Source organism: Cupressus sempervirens, chromosome 5, assembly GCF_028749045.1.
Source record: "Cupressus sempervirens isolate cs-2001-9-10 chromosome 5, ASM2874904v1, whole genome shotgun sequence".
In the NCBI taxonomy this organism is placed as follows: domain Eukaryota; kingdom Viridiplantae; phylum Streptophyta; class Pinopsida; order Cupressales; family Cupressaceae; genus Cupressus; species Cupressus sempervirens.
Window position 1 is genome coordinate 887864594 of NC_143122.1, and position 21263 is coordinate 887885856.

Consider the following 21263-nt stretch of genomic DNA (forward strand, 5'->3'; position numbering starts at 1 on the left):
GCATATACTTGCATTATTTCCCCAATAGAGATTCCATATGTGCAAAGATTTCAACCTTAGGTGGGGATCAAGTGCATGAGAGGATAAAATAATCCTCACTAACTTTGGATTCTTGCCTCCCTTGTTTGAATTTTCACCACAACATCCTACTAATTTCCCATACTTTAAGGCCACAACTAGATTCAATTGCCATGAGAGATGAATTTAGAGGGAGCCCAAGGTCTAAACAATGGGGAAATTTTTCCATAATGAGAGGATTGTCGAACTCTCGAAAGAGGGTGGAATCCACCTTATCTAAAGGATTCGTTATGCTTGCCCAATTACGATCATACAATTTCTTACCCAAGACAATTTGTGCCCAAGAAGGGAATACTCATTGGATACAGTGAAACAACCAAAGGTTATAGGATCTATGTTCCAGGTCAAAGAACAATTGAGATCAGTAGGAAATAAGATCAGTTTTGAATTGAATTTGAAGTTTGGCACGATATTGGATAGATTTTTATTAACAATAAGCAATATTGAAGGGCACGATCAAGGAATAAAGAGAGCTATATTTTATGGCTAACTACCATACCAATCAGCGATCTATACTTGGGGTGTGTAAGGAAGACTAAAAGAAAAGATGTATAATTGGATCAATACACCAAGATTAAGTCAAAATAACGATTGAATTGGTATGATTGTACCCATTGTCAATGACATTATCTATGCCAGCCCCCAAGAGGCAAATAGAACAACTACTTATTCGTTCGATCTATTGGAAAATAATTTTAATGCACATTAGAAAAGGTGATCTATGACTTTGGTGGTTATTCAAATGGAAGAGAAATTGTTTTGTTTTTGTATAAGAATAATTGTCGATAAAGTATTGTTTAAGATTTAAAAGAGACATGACCATACATTGAAAAGTCACATCTCATATTTGAATGAGATAAAAATATAGAAAGAGGTTTTGGGACAGGCAAGGGTTGTAAAGCATTGATTCGCCTAATAGGGTATAATAATTCAGAGGTAAATTTTTGCAGATCAACTCAAAGAATATGTAGATCAAAATACTAAATAGACATATTCTAGTTACAAGATGGTTAGAGAATTATAATCATGATGGAACTAATCGAAAGAGAGACTCTATCCTGACTTTAAGACAAATCAAGTGCTCAACTTGAGATAGATTTACGAAGTTATTGATACATGAATTTAGAGAGATTTCTTATAGGAGAAATGATACCACAAGAACCTTTAATAAGCATAAGGAACATATCTCAGAGACTATAATATAAGAATTCAGATTAACTATCACTTATGGTATTACTCAGATCAGAAATGAGATCTCAAATAGATAAAGATATGAAGAATAGAAACATCATCCCTCTTAAGTGCATCTCTATACTAAATATAATCCTTTTGGATTCATATTATAGAGCCAAGTATGAAGAAAAAGAGGGAGACTCACACACACACAAGGATCATCCTGAGAGGATTGAATATGAATATAATTCATCTACAAGTGGAAGTGAACTAGACTATTTTATGGTTCAAATTAATAATAATGAAGGATGTGGGAATTCTACATTGTGGGGGGTGGCAGGTGAATGATTACCTTAACCAATGTTTCATTCCCCATTGGAGGCATTTTCTTGTTTGATGGATATGGACCTTCATTGGAGCAACTTGTATCAAGAACGTTAATGTGCAGATAAGTATTCATTATCTTTGACTATTATATTTACTTGCTTATTATTTGTAATTCTACACATACTATAAGAGTAAATTGCCTTGATCTTTTCCTTTGTGTCTAGGGATGCTCTTGCAGGAAAAGAAGGTTGGTATGACACCAAATATAGTGCAGACTCATTCTTATGGCAACAACTCTAAAGGAGTTATTCATTAGTCAGATTCAAGAAGCGAACATCTTTGATGATTGAGATTATGAGTATCCTTTCATATCAAGAGAGAGTTCAATACTTCATCAGAGACAAACGTATACAAGGAGCTTAGAAGATTGATACTTAGACGAAGTCTAATATACGTGTGTATGACTACATGATTGTGATGGGTCTATTCATATGTACATCACAAGGAAGTAATAACTTGTGACGTGAAGGTTGAAAGATTAATATCAAATTCAGAGGGAGTTTGACATACATCCTTGGGTGAAGAGAGTCTCAAAGGGAGTAACTACAAGACCTGACTTCCTAGGATCATTGTTCAGAGGGAGAATTTTTCAGGTTCAATCCTTTGTGAATGATATCTTCTCTATGAGGGAGAATTTCTAAGTAAAATTTATTGTAATGTATTCTTCTTTACGAGAGAGAAGTGAGGTGAAAGCCCTTGTATCACCCTCTGACTTGTTTCATGGTGGTTACTATTTCACATATGATATGTAGTGAAAGGTAATGATCTTTCATGTGTGTGAGGTCACTCTTGTAAGGTGACGACCTTATCAAAAGTTTGACCTATCTCCTAGATGCACTACATTGATTTGTACTACCTAAATGTGCTAGATATCTAGGAGCAAGTGTTATCATGGTTCTTTGGGCCGGATTTTTCTGGACACTATGATAACCAACTTATCATGGGTCTTTCCTGATTTTGCCGGACACCATGATAACCAACCTGTCATGATTATTTGGGCCGGATTTTGCTGGACAACATGATATAGTTACTATTATAGACCACACTTAAGGTGGTGTTTCAACTTATATTAAAGTTATAGAAATTGCTTCAATTCCCTCTTTGCTAAAGAGGGAGTGTTGAGAAATTTCACCACATAGTGAATTGAAGCCAATTCAATATGTAATATATGTTAATATATGTGTGTGTGTGTGTTGATGGATTTACGTTGATATCCTTAAATATGTCATTCTAGGAATATCATACTTAGATGATATCTCTTCATATACTCAAGAGCATAATGTGTTCTATATCAATCCTCCCTAACTAAGAGGGAGTGTTAAGTTTGTAGTTATAGTTAGATTGATATAATCATGAGATTGATTATTGATGCTAAATCACCATTAGATAAATATTCTTATATATATATATATATATATATATATATAAGAATATACATATATTATATTATATATATAATAATATATATTATACATATGGTTATTTATATTATTAATATATTAACTAATGATGATTAACTATAGAGACATGTCTCCTCTTATATTTATGGGTCCTCAAATCTGCATTTGAAAGACATCTATTACATTGGCAATTAGTACATTTGCAAAAAACGATCTATAGTACTTTAACAATCTTCCCTAGTTAAGAGGGAGTATTGATGAATAGCTTCGCTTAGATAAATTGGATGATCCCTCTTGACCTGCTAATAACATACACGCATATCTACTAACATTGTTGTTTATCTTCATACATATAGATATATATTATGTAGATGATTATATTATCATCCTCTGTCTATTATCCTATATCCAAGTATATCAACGATCTGTTTTGGTAGATTCCTTGTTCTTTTATGCTCACCTTATATATTGATCGAGTCATGATCACATGATCGGGTTATGTGCAAATATATCTCAGAATGAAGTCTGATTATTATCTTTTGGATCGACAACTATAATAGAAGTTTGTTTAATGAACAACATTGATTGTTAATTGGGCTATTTGTTATACAAATCGTTGTCAATGAATAGACATGTATTGCGTGGATGTCTCCTCCTTGCGGAGACATATCCACCCAATATATGTCCTTTCCATATCATATTTATAACCAAACCTGATCGGGCAAAAAAACATAGAAATCAATAAACGTTCTGCCTCATCTAGAGTTCAGCGATCAGACTTGAATATTCAGTATTTATAAATACTGAATCAAATTCACATTCAGTTGAGATATATCAAGACGAATATTTTCTGATCATAATCTGTAGACAATAAGACAGTTTTGTAATCATAGAATTCTGATATAAATTTAATTACATTTACAAAGGAGAACTTTATTCTCTTGAAGCTTTCTGTGTACTCGTCATAAGTTTCCATCCATTGGATGCCCAATATGACTTCCATATCATCTAAATCTACAACAAAAGAAGTCATCCATCACCATGTGGTTCTCCATGATGATACTCAGTTGTCGAACTAGATGGCTACATGTGAAGAGATTTCCTCCTGCCACCTTAATAGGAACCCTTTTTGTGCCTTCTTATGTAAACCCCTTTAGCTAATGAATGATGAGTTGATGAAGTTGAGTGTGGCCCCACTATTGAGCATAACTGCGACTTGCTGCTCCTGGAGTATAACCTGTACCCAAATTATAGTGTACCGTGGAGTATTCGCAAGTGCCATGACAACGCCTCCTTGTTGTACCAGCACGACAATCCTTTTCGTGCAGTTTATGTTAACCTCATGGGAGACTTGTTGACAATTTCCTTCACTTTTAGGTTCGTCATGTTCCTTGTCATTAGAAATAACATCAATGTAATGGATTTTTCCTTTGCTGAAGCATCGATGCCCTAGTTCTCACAACTCCTTATAGTTAAAATTGAGTTTCCTCCTCTTGAGCTCTTGTCTTGTGGCCTCAACCAATGATGGATTCATTGGAATGGGTTTGTTTTCTTTCTCCTTTAGAGTGAGGGATGGCTAAAGGTGCGAATAATTCCTGGAGGAAGAAGAAGAGGATGCTGCCATGTTACACGCCTTCTTAATTACCTTGATGAGCGTGAGGGGGCTGAATCCCTTCACCCAACCCTTCAGAGGTTCCATTAGCCCATCCATGAACAACACAATCTATTGTTGCTCCGAGATATATGTTGCCAATACAAATAGTCTCTAGAATTCGGTGATATAACTGTTGACTAATCCAGATTGCTTCAACTGCGCCAACTTTTTATAATTAAGTTTTGGATCTTTCTCGTCAAAGCAGTCTATCAACCTCTTTGTGAATTTAGTATATGAGGGCATTTAATTGTAGCCGAGGGTGACCATTACATGATGCCACCATTCATGAGCTATCCCTTCGTAGTGAAGTGCTGCAAATTTGATTGCCTAATCCTTTGGCATTGGGTTAAGCTGGAAATATGTGTTCGCCTTATGTATCCATACCTATGTGGAGCCTAATCTAGATTCGTCAAAGGATGATAGATTTACCTTCCCTATCTTCTATTCGAGGTCATCATTGTAGTGGCCACAATTTTTGCTACCCGAATGGCTGATTTGTAGATCAACGTAATCCTTGAAGGATATTTCTCCTTTAAAGTCCCCATTCCTCTAGTCTGGCCTTAGCCGTTCTTGCATTTCCTTGAATGTGGGTTCTCACTCTTTGCAAATTGCTTCGATTCTCGACAGAGATGTGGGCATCGATGGAGTGTGTGAATGCTAAGGGGTTTCTTTCCTTGTGACATAATTGTTTTTGTGCCCATTTTGTTCTCCATTTATCTTTCCTTTTGCCAAACTCTATAACATTTCTTCCACGAGTCTTTGTCGTTCTTCTCCTTTGATCATCCTTCCGCCAACCTCTGCAATTTTTCTTACATGAGCCATTGTCGTTTTTCTCCTTTGACCATTGTATCATTGAGTTGTACTTCGCTTTTGATTAGCTCTCTTAACAGTGCCATGACTTTAGGAATAGGGTTCTAGGGTTTCTTCGTTCTATCGACAGAGCGATACCTCCTTTTGGTGTATATTTTGAGTGCCTTAAGCATCCATGACCTGATGAGCTGGTAGAATCACCAGCTCTGATACCACTATAATGTTTCCAACAAGATGAGGTACACAGTTCAAGGTATACGGCCTTCTACACCCGGAATATCTGTATGACTTTTTACATGCTACGAATGGTTCCTCCACTTTCATATGGACATATGGAGACCATTACCATTGTATGGAACACCAACAACTCAATAATGATCTCGGTCATCCTACAACATACAGTGTCAAAACCATGGCAATCTCTTTACGGTCAACTTAGTAGGACTAACTCATCTACCACTAGACTGGTATTCATATCGTATGGTGATGTGCCTTCATTGATGCTATATGGTGGACTTGGTTCCTTAGTTCCACCTATATGGTATGTCCCACTAGGTCGTACGACTAATGTTCTCAAATAGTGTGTACGGTAATAGCCATACGACTTCCAACCTTTCATCAACTTTGAATATTAGATTGTGCCATAATGATTTATCGAATTGCCAAGATTTTACAAGTTCACACTAGTAATAGAAATTTGGGTTTGATTCAATAATGATAGCAGTTTAGATTACACTAATCTTGGATTGAGAGCAGAGTAGAATAGGGTGAGGAGTTACTCCCACTAAAACTGCAGATGCTAAGAGGGAGGATATTTCATGTCTGAAATGACAGACAACTGAACTCCAACTTGAAGTTCACACATAAAAAAGCATTGAATTTGCCTACCTATTGCAACTTACTAGTCGACCTTATATATGGCTTTGGGGAAACTTCTTGAAGGAGTACAAAAGGTGCCAACACAGTTAATGGGCCAGAAACAGTAAAATAAAAATGGGCCCGAGAGATAATAAATTTAATTTCGGAGCCATACATGATCATTAAATTTATTTATTTAATAATATCAAGGACATCACATAAATTGCAATTTTTGTGCTTAGCAAACACATTTTCATTTCTATATCTTGTGGTTATGTGTTATTTAGATAAAAAATGACATTTAATGATTTGGGTTGTCATTATTTCAAAGAAGTAATGCATATTGAAGTTTGAGTTTATATCTAGAAGTTTTACTAGTATCATTTTTAAAGTTGATTGCATATTTCTTTCAATTAAAGTCTAACAAAGTTCCATACGTATTTGCACTATATTTTTGATTGTAAGACCATTGCCAAAAAACTCAACAAACTTATTTCAACCTCAAAAAATTCAAGACAAATAGGGTTGCATATTTCATTGCGACTTATAATCAACAAGCAACAAAAGGTGTGGACATGGAATTTGTCAAATATCTTCACATTTCTCGATTTCAATCAATGAACTTTACTAAGCTATTAGAAGTAAAAACCATGCAAATGTTGAAACGATACATAGAAATTTACCATATCATTAATGAAAATTATGTCTTTATTACAAACAGCTTGTTAGCAATGATTTTTAGTTTCCTCCTGCAACACTACTCTTACTTGTTCTAATGATCTAATGATTACTCTTTATGAATGAGAAGGCCAAGCGTTTTATAAACCTCTCAGTTACACAACGCCCAATTTGGTTTTTGAATCAACAACCAAGATAATTCCATGGAAGCCCTAATAAGGGTTGCCATGCATTGAGAGAACTACATTGCTTTGAAACACATCCTTTAAGGAATCAACCAATAAGAAAATTCATTGTGGTAATACATTAAATGCTTTCCACATTTCCACTTGTGGAATTTGGTTGGATGGACTAGAACATGTTGACTCAAAGTTCTTTGATTGGATAAAGATGATGGGGTGCTACCTCAGTTTGCATGATTTTGGAATTATTGTTCTTTCTTTATCTTCACTTCCATTCCACTTCTTCATCATCATAAAGAAGTCTTTGCATCTCAGACAATGTCTCTTGATACTCAATTTAATTTGGCCTTTGATTGATTGTGATAACCCATATTCCCAAATTGTTTCATCTTCATAAATATTCTTGATCCTCTTTCTTTTGGAAAATCTTCTTCTTTAATTGTTCTTATAATTACTCTTGTCTCGACATCTTGACCTTTTGAAGTAATTGGGTTTCTTTCTTGTTGATTTGGATTTCCAAATTGTTTGCCACCTTAGTTTGCACGATTTTGGAATTATTGTTCTTTCTTTATCTTCACTTCTGTTCCATTTCATCATCATAAAGAAGCCTCTACATCTCGAAGTCTTTTGATACTCAACTTAATTTGGCCTTTGATTGATTGTGATAACCCATATTCCCAAATTGTTTATCTCCATAAATATTCTTCATCCTCTTTCTTTTGGGTTTCTTTCTTGTTGATTTGGATTTCCAAATTGTTAGTCTGAAAATTTGTCGTAAGATAGTTCCTAAAAATGACTCCCTAGTTCGAGATTAAAGACAAACTAGAAACCAACAGTTCGAGAAGTTGTCATTGAATGGACAACATTCCTCAACTGTAGAGGTACGACTCCCTCCTATGATGTGATTTGCATTTTGGTGGTATGCTTTTAACTAGAAAGCAGAAAAGGCACACCAATATCTACATATTGACATTTCATGGATTCAAAAACAGTTTCTATTCATTTATGAATAGATGAAAACAAAAAATGATGTAAAGTCCACCTTCTCATCATAATATATAAACAAATTTCCCAGCACATGGATAACTGCACTGAACAAGGAGGCATCATAAGAACAATTTAAAAAAATAACTCAAAGTCTATTTCATTTTTAAACAGTATTTAAGAAAATGCATAATTTTGGGAATAAATGTCTGAGTCACCTAGATGCCAAAATAGAATGACACAAAGTGTAAAATATCTCTGTTTGAAACAATTATATTCCAGAAAATTTAAAAACTATTTGCCTCTTTTACTTTCCTATACCTTAGTCCGTCTACCACCCCTCTATCTTCTCCAAAAAAAGCGTACACTTTTAAAAAATTGTTTCTCTTTTTAATGGTCTTGAAAGCAACTGGTACAAATCAAGAAAAGGTCATGAAATGGAAAAACAATCCTAAAGCCGAAATTTTGTGGTTATTCTACTGAAAACAATTTCTCTCCTTTCCAAACAAAAAGAAGTTAACCTGCTTTAGTTGCTGGGTTCCTTGCTGCATCAAGGTACCTTTCCATGAAAAGATTCTGATTATAGGGTTTGTCTTTGGACCTTGAACTTACCTACAAGAGGCATAATCTTAAGCCACAAGAACTAGCTTAATTTATGAAGCCTGTCTATTAAGCGGCTTCATACCAAGTTGGAGGCTGTTTTTTGACCTTATTTTGGTGTTCCAAGACTCATTGGGATTTGCTAGGAATTGGTGAATGTTGAGGCAAGGAGGTCATAACAAGGCGTAACAAACGGTTTTTCATATTGAAAACAAAGACGGTTTAAACAAAGAATTTCCAGCATTCATAAATAGATAACTGTGATCCTTTTCATATGAAATTAACTATTTTTAACAATTAACTGAAATAACCATAACCATATCAATATTCATCTGAAATTAACTAATTTAACGATTAACTGAAGATAACTATATCCATATTCATCTGAAATAACTAGATTAATGATTAACTAAACATAACTATACTCATGATCAATTGAAATAATCTAATTTAACGATCAACTGAAAATAACTGTATTTATGATCAACTGAAATAACTAATTAAATGATCAATTGAAAATAACTACATTTGTGATCAACTATCCTTTCTTCATACAAGTAATGCTTAACAAGGAAGAAGGAAAGAACATACAAGATTCATGCGGAGGATCTTTAGCTGGTTGTGCAAGCCTCAACTTTAGTGGGAGGAGAAGTATTGACATAGGCTTAACCTCCCAACCTCAGATCATACTTATCCTCACATATTCGATTAAATTAGAATGACCCTCCCTACATTAGGATTGGGCTTGGGATGTTCTTAATCCAGCCACCTGAGCATCCTGGTGTTTAGAATGTCCGCACAGCTATGAAACAGACATGCTTGCGTAACTGGCGCCTCTGACATCAAATGATTATTAGATGGCAACCATGCCTTAAACTACCTTGGACAAGGATTTTAGATGGGTTTATTGACCCAATCACCACTACTCGACTTGACAACATGTTTCATTACAGGGATGAGTATAAGCTATTAAGTATATTTTATTTAAGTTATTCATGTCTGATTTCTCTTTTTCTTTCTTGTAGGTTTATTCCACCTCTTCACCATTCATGGCTACACAGCCGGTGATTCCTAGGTGTTTTGGAAGTTTATGAGCATTTTACCCTTTTACACCTCTTCACCATTTCATGGCTATACTATCGGTGAATCCCAGGTGTTTTGGAAGTTTATGAGCATTCTGCCCTTTATCATTGTTTAGGTCTTTTATCATGAATTGTGGCAAAATAAAACATGTTCTTAAGTTCAGTACCATTCATCCAGGTTCTTATTACACTTAGAAACTCTTCTTCAGGAGATACTATTCAACTCTCTTCATGATGATTCTGGAAGTTATAAATGTAAGAAGAAAATTCATTATAAAAGATAGGGAATATTCAGCAAATTAAATAATGTGAATAGAGATAATGAAAAGAAGTTCCTGTGCCTAGCCGACTGCTGTAGAAATTGTATTTAAAACATTGGAATGGTGATTTGTGACCTGATAAGAACTCGGTATTGTTTGAAGAATTTGTAGAATGGATCAGTTTTCCTCTAGTTGCTTGAGACGTCACTTTCAATACTAAAATCTCTGTTTCTCAGCTAGAATACTTACACGGCAAGGAATGGAAGTCGTACCACTTGTATAAGCTTATCAATCGATTTGCAGGGTATTGGTAGAAGCAATCAATGGTAAAAATGTAAAGATCGAGTGTTATGGAGACAAGGACAATTCTGAAAAACGTAGCAGTAGAAAGAAGATCAGGTATAAGGAATGTGGTTTCCGTCTCTCCCTCACGGCTTCCATATATGGAGAGCAATCGAGACTTCTTGGCTTTCGCTGGTTTAAAGATTATTTGTCATTTTAAATTTGCCAAGTGTTAAATTGATAGGAAAAGAAAGGAAAATAAAAATAAAAAATAAAAGGTTGGAAGAAAAGTTGAGAAAATTATAATTTAGTTAATATTTATAATACATATGTATGTACATTCATGTGAATATATCAATGGGGTGACATCATTTTATTAAGTTATTATAATATAATGGTGCCATTTTATTTTTATATTTATATGTATGTATATATATGTATATTATAATAATATGATGAAAGATCAATTAAAATCCCTTGAAGTACAGCTTAGGCAAGAGCCTACAACGCATTGGTAAATTGCGAGCCTCTCATTGGAGAGGTCTTGGGTTCGAATCTACTCGCGATTAACACATAATAATAATTAATCTTAATAATAATAATAAATAACCTAGGCTTCAGCCGTTTACCTATCAAAAATAAAAAATAAAAAAATCTTTTGCGGTACATTTTATATTTTAATTAGATTATTTTATGTTTTATTAGATTAATTTTTTAATAGCTCATGCGGTTCCCACAAATGTATCCTGTGTTCAATTCGTTGGGTCCTTACCAAGAAGTTTAAGGTCATACTTGCCAATCCTGATGACTGAACTAAGCGAGCATCCCATTCTGATGATCCCTTTTATCAATGCTTCCCCCCCTTCATCTTCTCTTGCAATCACTCATGAAACACTTCCGCCATAATAACAATTCATAATAATTCCATATAAACATTTAAAAGACTTTAAGTTATTAATCTTAATTTTAAAATCTAGCAACTGCTAACATCAAATAACAGTTAATGATTAACGACCATCTACATTAACAATTAATACGTATACAGATAATTATCTATTTCACATGATCATGAAAGAATAATCCGTTAAATCCAATGGTTATGTAACAAGTTTTAAAATTAGGTCAAATTTTGGGATGTAAAACAATGCCTAGGGACTTACGACCTGGGTATTTGAAAACTCCTAGTTGGTAGACTCTATCAACATCAGTTAAAAATAACAAAAAATATAAAAGAAAAGAGAAAAAATAATCCCAAGCATGTAAAATAAAATCCAACGCTTTAAAAGCTTCGATATCATTTATAGTGTTGAGGAGGAGCAAAACAATAGTGTTGGAGAGAAATTTTTCTTGAATTTCAAGGATGATGCAAATTTTATGCATGGGCTTGAGACAATCATAGAAAAGATGGCACTTGGTCCTCAACTTGGAGCAAACATAATCTCTGAGATTGAGATCTATAGATTTGTGCATGGGGATCTGTTTGTATAAGACATATCCAACACAACTTGGATGTTATTGCAGCCAGATAAGTCTACAAAGGGTGCAATTTAACTTTTATAATTAAGTTTTATTCTCTCTTTAAATGTTAATGTTGAAACCTAGTTTGTTCAGAAAAGTAATCTACTCTCCTTATATAGCAGGACGGACACATTTTTAAGGTTTTGATGTTGGGCTGTATATTCCTGTCTTTAGAGTTTTCTGTTGTTTACTCATCAGTGTTCTAGTTCTATATCTCTGAACTTGTTTCTCATTTTTCTAAGCAGTATTGTATTTTAGTAGTTATAGTAGCTGGAAGCAAAGACATCCCTTCTTAATGGACAAAATAGTTTAATGGTCCCTTTTTAATTTTCTTGCAATGCTTTAAGTTGTTTAAATGTCTCTTATTTAATCAATTTTTTGCAGGACCTCAGGAATGCATACACTGAGAAGAATAGTGTAGAAGCAAAATTCACTCCGTATCCAATGACACCAATTGGTATTGTACAATCATGCTTTTCTACAAGGTATTTTTTGCATCGAGCTACTATAATCTGCTGTTACTGTAGAACAGAATTATGTCAAAGGGACACTTTCAAGAATTAATACTCGGGTGAATGTTGATATATGACTAAACATGTGCATAAAGTTTTGAAATGAGCTCTCTAAGACTTTTTCTAAAGTTGATATGCAATTTATTTGTCTTTATGGCTGTAGGCATACCTTGATCATACCAAAGCATTTCACTCTATGAAACTTCCATAATTTTTGAGCTGCTAAGTTATTTATGTTGCCAAACTTTCAGTCTATCCCTTTTAAGCTTCTAGCTTGAAGAGTTTTCAATGCAATCATGTTCAATTTCTTGTCTAGATAGCCCCTAGGTGGCTCTCTTCTCATCAAACATCCTAAGGTTTCCCTTTTGTCTTCTTTCTTGATTTTCCCAGCTCCACTTTCCCCTTATGCCTCCATGTGGGATTCTTGTTGTTTCACTGCATTAGGGTCTTAGGTGATCTAGGATTGGGAGGGTTGAGCAGTTGAGCGGTTTCCCGATGAGAAGAAAGTCCTACTTTGGTTTTGCAGTTCGGTTCCTACCTCAAGCAAGTGTTTTCTCCGGATTCCGACCTTTTCTGCTTGTTTTTCGTCTTTGGCGAACTTCATCAAGTGAGACCCCGAAGAACGAGCAACAATGGCATCCGTAGGTGTATATCCAGTTGATTCATGGTGAAAAGACCAAGACAAGCAAAGATATAAAGCTAAGAAACTCTCAGATTGAACATCCGAAGTCGGAGTTCATTTTTGTGTGGAGAAATGAAACTTCATGTTTTTAGTTACCCTCTGGCAACGAACATCTTCTAGTGCGATTCTAAAGATTAAGATCTGTTAGTGAAATAGGATCTGTAATTTGTAATAGCACTTGTAGAATTTTTATGTGTCTTCCAAGTTACTAGATGAATGAATATATATGTGAAATAAAGAGGCATGTCTCTTGAAGAGACATGTCTCTTTAACATATTAACTTACATTAGTTATATTTATAACACAAGTAATATACCCTTAATATATTGTAATGGAAATTATATATATATATATATATATATATATATATATATATATATATATATATATATATATATCACTCTTAATATAAGTTAATTATTTCATATATAATAGTTGTCATATATTATATATCTCATATATATAATATAATTTATCCGACAGAATTATAACATTAACACTCCCTCTTAATGAAGAAGGATAAAACACATAGATATTACACCATTGGTAATATTTCAAAAATAATACATATAGGAAATCTTTGATCAGAAGATTTCTAGAACATGATATCATGTAAGTATTGGCCTATCAAAATATCAACATATGATATTCACCAATTACTATTTGATATCATATTTGATAACATGAGCATTGGCCTATCAAAATATCAATCAAATGATATTCACCAAATACTTTGAGTAATGGCCTATCAGAACATCAACTAAATGATATCCACCAAGTACTCAATTTGGTAATGGCCTATCAGAATATCAAGGCAAGATATACACCAAGTACCGAAATATATCTATACAACAACTTGTAGATAATCAAATTAATGATATCAACTGCCTAGTTATTGATTTATAAGATAAAGCCTTTATATGAAACAATTTCGCAAAAATGAATTATGCTACAAGTTATTGTAAGGACGTCACTTTACAACAACTTCTCCTAATACAAGTGATAATCATTTAGAAGTCGTCACTTCTTCATGATGTACACAGGGACATGCTCATACATGTATGACATCAAATGTTCACATGAAGTCTCCATGAATACTGCCATATGGAGTTGTCACAATAGTCACCATAAAACATATCAAAGAATAAGGTTTCTTCTTCTTAGTTTGATATCAACTTTTCTGACCTCTTAGCACAAGGTTCTTTCCGATGAAGTGTCAGACTTCCTCTAAATCTGTTATCATCCTTCCAACCTCTTTTGGAAGCAAGTCATGTCATGCTTCCCTAGTTCAATGGGTATCCTGATAGCATAAAGCCTTCCAACCTATATACATGAGACTTTATCCCATGAATCATAGTCCTTTAGCTATTATAGTTTCTAACTAGTGTTGAATCCATCGATAAGGTCTACTCCTGAACCAATATCATCAAAAGTTTGATTTAAGCATTTTTATTTTCTGCTCCCTCTCTTTCTCCAAGGTTGCCTCTAATGAACTGTTAGACTCCCTCTCATAATTTCAATCATCAAGGATATTTGCTTCAAGAAACTCACATTATCCAACCTAATCATCAGATGATTCTCAAATCCTAAATCATAGTTTCTTTGAAGCTACTATCATAAGATTGAGTCTGCACAATATTTGGTAGCATACCTAATGTACCAATCTTCTTTTCCTGCAAGAACATCCTCAAAGACAAAGGAAAAGATCAATGCAAATAACTCTTTATAGTAATTATAGAAATATAAAATAAGAGGGAGACTACAATAAGTAGATACATGCAATACCTGAGGATAATAAATACTTATCTACAATAATAATATAGGTTTCTCCAATGAAGGTCCATATGCATCAAATCAAGAAAGGCCTCCATGTAAGAATTTGTCAAACAATTTGAGTACGTCTTTTCTGCTCCCATATAAGGACGGTTCAAATGGGAATAGAACATTGGTTATTATTCCCCCGTACAATGTTAGATTCCCACTCTTTATATCATCAAGTAATTTTGCATCGCATCACATATGGAAAACTTCTTTGTGCCCCCTTTTTTTTTTCTCATTATATAGGAGCAACTAGAACAAGCTTCCCAACCCTTGCAGAGAATCACATCATAATCAAAATCAGAGTCCCTAAGGCCTCCCATAGAACTCAATAACTCATGTACTACACAGTCAGTTTCCATAGTATTCATCTTCCTTCAGTAATTTATCCAAGACTTGGTTATTTGCCTTAGACATGTTTTCACTTTCCTATTGTTTTAACTGCTCAACTTTGTGCATATGCTGCTCACATGATCCCAAACATGGATGATAATTTGCTTCATGAGGTATGATTCACATACGATTAAAATGATAGGCCCAAGACCACCTTGGACTTACTGTCATAAGTTTTAGCTTGTCAGACAAACTTAACTGCACCTCCAAATGTTCTGATCTATATGAGGAATATCTAAGTCATCATGACCAAGAGTTCCCCAAGGTTGCACTTCCATAGTTTGTTTATAGATTTGCTGCTTTGTGCATAGGTGAATTAACAACAGTATCTGAAACATCCTGCTATTTTATCATCGCAATTTCAACAGAAACAGATGGGTTGAGAACTGTAAATTTACAAAGAGAAGCCACAAGGTTGTCTAGCACATCCCCTAGATGGTGGCATCCTCTCTATGGACAAAGAACTTTGATATGACAACAATGAGTGGACCTGTTATTATAGAAAACACATCATGATCACAAAAGGCCCTTAAACACAAAACAATGTGAGGAGGTTTCTTCTCCAGTTTCTACATGAGATCAATCCAGTTGCTGACAGCCATCTTATGAAGTCCTATACTTTGTTCATAGGATGTTTAAATTTTGACTCCCAATGTTACACAGAACAACGCTTTAGGTGATACATTCCTAGTCACACAGCAATGCCTGAATACAGTCTTTCCACAGCAATCCTTTCGACCCAAGTTGAAAATTTCTATAGGCTCCTCGATCATGATAACAGATGGAAATTTCATCCTCCTTTGTGGGAAGAGGTGAGGGAAGTCATCCCGAGCCACTACTAAATACCCAAGATATGTGGAGACAACACTGTATGTAAGGTTAGCATAGACTGAGAAACATCTTGCAAGAGTCCACCTGGTAGTCACGACATCAACAAGGGAGTAATCATTGGTCTAGCGAACATCTAACAAATTTTGCAAGATCTCAGAGCATCTGCATCGGACTGATGCCACTCATATCTGACATCCAGCAAATTGCAATCCATATTGCAGCCTCAAGTGTGCAGATGAAGTGGCCCCCTCTCATCACTGACAGGTATGTTCTCATCTTCCAAGCTTGTGGTTATCTCTCTGCACTTAGATTCCTAAGGCGAGATTCATACACACACCGTAGGAGTTGGTCTCATAGACATAGGTTCTAGTTTACATCCATCTCTAAAAATATGATTCAATGATTCAATTTATCCTCACAAACTTCTCTATAATTACCATTTCAAGTATGGGAGGCTCCAAAATAATTTGTGACCTTACAAACCTTCTATGTTATCCTAAATCTGTGGTATGAATTTCCTGATCTTCCAATTTGGGGTATCCTGACAATGTATGCCATTTAATGTATTCTGAGAAACTCCATCTGCTTGTAATTTCATTTTGCAGTTTCATTTCCTCTGCTAGTCTCCCACGGCCACACAATTATATATCAAAGTTCGTTGGCTGTGAAAATATTATCTTCAATAATGAATCCGGAGAGCTTAGTTCCACAAGGTGTTATGTCTGCCCGCGTGCTGCGATGAATTCCGAAATAACTCTCAATACTTGTGGCTTTGACAGTGCAGAAAAATGTTGCTCATACCCTCGGTAGCAAGGGATTTGTTATTTAGACGTTATTGTGACTCACACCAAACATGTTGCAGGCTGTCCATCTTCCAGCGTCACGGTAGATTCAGTTTGATCACAGGAGGTCATGTGATTTGTTTTGTGTAATCTGAATTCTGTCATGTCCCCATTTTGGAGGCAATTTGATTTAATTAATTTAATTAATTAGGTTGTCCAAAATAATGAATATTTTATGAGGATGACTAATTAATTATTTTAATTAAATAAATAAGTGGTATTAAGTTAATTATTTATAAAGTTATGAAATAAATAAATATTAAAAGGTCACTTTATATTTAATTAATTTAATAAAGTGACTTGAATTATAAAATATTTTTTATAAAGTCACTTAATAGATAAAATAAAATAATGTTCTAGAAGTTTCTGGAGAAAGTGGAGAAAAAGAATAAATACGCACCCCGGGCTTCATTCTAATCATCCAGTTGTTTATTTTTCTCTTGACATCAAATTGTGATTCAGTCACATAGTCTATTGTGGAGCCAAGTGGTTTCAGAGAATCAGTTGATCTTTGAGAACGAAAACTCCCTTGGATTTGCATAACTGAGGAAGTGAGATATCTTCTGAAGAGTTGCACATTTGGAGGTGATACTTCAGTCACTTCAGTTAGGGCATCATTGGGCCTAAGGCCATTTTCAGCATTTTGGCATTTTAGGAGGCAATTTTTAGTAGGGCCGAAATTATTGGAGGTCATTTCTAGCAGGTCCGAAACATTTTAAAGCAGAACCGAAGAAAAAACAGGCCAAAAAAGCAGTCCAAAAAAAAAGGCCGAAAAAGCAAACTCGAAAAAAAATCAGACGAAAAAAGCAATCCGAAAAGCAGCTCTGAAAAAAGCAATCCGAAAAAAAGTTTGAAAAAGCAAAAACGAAAAAAGCAAATCCGGAAAAAGCAAGTGGAAAAAGCAGATCGGAAAAAAAGCAAAGTAGAAAGGGCAGCATTGTAGAAGATTATTACAGTCATCTACAATCAGGTTCTTCACTTCTCATTTGGCATATTTTCTGAGAAAAGTAGGTTTTTAGCTGAGTACAAAATATAGCTTTAGCACTTCACTATTTTCATATCGTACTTGTCTTTGTTTGCCATTTGGCATTATTGGTATCAAAGGAAGGCTAGGATTTTACAATTGAAAGAGCACTGTAATTTTTTAGACTATCTATATTGCAAACTTAGAGTTTGATGATCAGCTTCTTAGTTTGCATGCCAATTGTTTGACAAAATGTCAATTGGCTGTAAGTTCTCTTTTTGGCATAAATAATGTTATAATTTTGCATACTAAGCGTTTATAATTATGCCACTTGGTTGTAAGTGCATTAATGCCATCCTAGGTTGCATCCAAAGTATTTGTCATAATTACTAATTGCTGTAGCTGCATATTGCAAGTAGTTTAAGTCACATATTTGTATTGAATATTGCCAAAATTTAGTTGCACATTCATGTTAGGTCATTGTTTAGACAATCTGGAGTCTTTTGTAAGCATTCTCTTTGATGCAAATCGAAACAAGAGTTATTGCAGCAATCTGAAAAGTTATATCAGTCATATGACCCCTTGTATGCAAAGTGTTTGACAAAATTCTTCGAGCCTTCAATCAGCATTTTAAGGTCGGATTTGAGTAGGGTCATTACAAATTCTCAAATTTAATTTGGATCTTCCTTAACCTGCTCTGATACCATGCTAGTGAAATAGGATCTGTAACTTGTAATAGCACTTGTAAAATTTTTGTGTCTTCCAAGTTACTAGATGAATGAATATATATGTGAAATAAAGAGGCATGTCTCTTGAAGAGACATGTCTCTTTAACATATTAACTTACATTAGTTATATTTATAACACAAGTAATATACCCTTAATATATTATAATGGTTATAAAACAATATATATATATCACTCTTAATATAAGTTAATTATTTCATATATAATAGTTGTCATATATTATATATCTATATATCTCATATATATAATATAATTTATCTGACAGAATTATAACATTAACAAGATCATATCTTGAGCATTGATGCTATTTCAGATCAAAGGCTTTGATTTAAAAATGAATAGCTACGAGGATAAAACAAGAGAATTTGTGCTCCATTCAGAAGGCTCGACGTGTACAGTGGACCCAGGCGCGATGTTATAAAGAAGTTAATTTGGATCCTTGATATGCATTACTAAATGATGAATCCACGGTCAGCACTTCATCTTGAGGATATATAGGGAAAAGTGGCCAAAGTAGAGAAAAATGTTTCTAAGTGTTTCTCTCTTCCGAAAGCGAAGGTCTCAATGTTGCTTTTCTGTCGAATGGAAACATTCAAAGCTTCTTTTCCGAAGGACAAGGAAGGTAAAACAATTCTAAAGCTAAATATAAGAATTTTCTACAAAGATGCCTGAAAGATGCTTCTGATGGAGTCAATTGCAAAGAAGAGCCTGATACAGAGGAAATAAAGCGTTCACGTGCTCAAGGCAAAGAATTCTTTTCTCGGCTTCTCCAAGCTAAGTTGAGAAATCAAGAGAAAAAGTCTTGTGTGGAAAAGAAAAAAGTAAAGTACTCAAGGCACGAAAAGAGTAGTTCGCACATACACCCCCGAATCAAAGGAAATCGAAGGAAAAGGTAAGTCTACGGAAAAGCAAGATAATGCCCCTTTCCTCCCATTAATGGTTTAAAGTGCAAGCCTTTGCTTTGGATTCTCAAGTAAAGAAGGTAGTTCTCAGTAAACTTAAGTAAAAGGATCCAGAAAGGAAATACTCTTGCTACTACAGGAGATTAAAGTGAATTTTATGGTGGTCAGATTTATGAGCTATCATAAGGGTGGAATATGTTTTAAATAGCTGTTGATCTGCCTAATTTATTACAAATCTGATTGTTATGGTTGTTAATTATGAGTTACTTCATTTGTGTGGCGCCAACGGTCCAATTTCCGAATCTATATGATCAGATTTTTGCTAAATGAGGTCCCTCATCCTGTAATGGCTATTTTCTTGAAATAATTGCTTTCTCTGTGTGAATTTATAAGCTAATGGCAGTTAGAGTTGTTGGGTTTAATCATTTGATTAGATTAGAGATTGAGCTAAAGAACTTTTCTAATACTTCTTTCAAGTTTTTCGGCCTTGGTAGTTTGCACAGAAGAATAAACACCCAGCTTCTCCATCCAATCACACAGAAGTTGAAAGAAAGTGATTTAGTCGAAGCCGCTGGTTTTCGCATGGCTGTGCATGCATGAAAATTGGTGAAGCAATGCATTGAAAGGTATAACTCGAAAACCAAGCAAATCTTGTTTCCCGACCAATCTGTTTTGCCTTCGGTGAACAAAGAATTGATGTAGTCTGCATTTGGAATTCCAGTGAAGGAGCAGTACTGTGACATTGACTTTTCTTCGTCTGCATCAATGTTCAATGAAAAGAAGACTCTAAGAAGAGAGGGCATGCAAAGAACTTGGTTCTAGACTCCTCGTTCCAGAAGGAGTAAAATGCCAAGAACCCTTTGTGGAACCAATTTATAAAGGGAAATTGTTGACACCTTGGCATTGTTGCTAAGATTGAAAGGTAGGGAGGAGATCTTGGATTTTATTGAGCATCACTTCTATGTAGTTCAGGCCATCTGTGCTGATGAACTACAAGTTGAGTCGGTCCAAATCATATGTGAAGAGCTAGCCTCCTGGCTAAATTCGACGAAAGCATCCAAGCAATTTTACATGTCATCATACCTAATATATGCTTTAGCCACACATTAGCATTGGAGACTATGATGAGAAGACTAAGGTATATGAATTCTATCCTCATCTATAGATGGAAAAGAGCTTTGAAGAATACGTAAAGGTGAATGACGCCTTCACAACAAGGTTATGCTAGGAGTTGCATGTGTGACCTAATCGAAGATTCTCACCTGAAGCTATATCAACAATGAGCCAGTTCGGAAGTTGTTTTATTCAATTTCCATCATTCTCGTACCTGAGGATCGGTGCATTCAATGGTTTTCGGAAATGACTTCCCAGGTATCCTGAAGATAAAGTAGTGCTTGTTGAATTATGCAGGTAGATTCTAGATGTGAATACCTTATGTTCCAATGTAAAGAAGATAGCTGACATCCCCTTCCCAATTGTGGTAGGACCTTATTCTTGTGCCTTTAGGTCTGATGCCCGAAATTTGGTGAAAGCCTTTTAGAACAGGGTTAAATTGATCGACTATCAAGTTATAAGTCCCCAATATGATCATGTTAGCTTTGTCAAAGATCATCTAAAGCTAGGATA

General features: G+C 34.7%; 1 protein-coding gene across 1 annotated transcript in view; it reads left to right on the forward strand.

Moving 5' to 3' along the window:
- LOC149558774 (tRNA-thr(GGU) m(6)t(6)A37 methyltransferase) overlaps positions 1–21263 on the forward strand; it is a 191012-nt gene that overhangs the window by 31884 nt on the left and 137865 nt on the right. The window contains exon 3 of the mRNA XM_089832844.1: positions 12331–12431. Coding sequence (XP_089688970.1) covers positions 12331–12431 — 101 coding nt within the window. The remainder of the gene's footprint in view (positions 1–12330; positions 12432–21263) is intronic.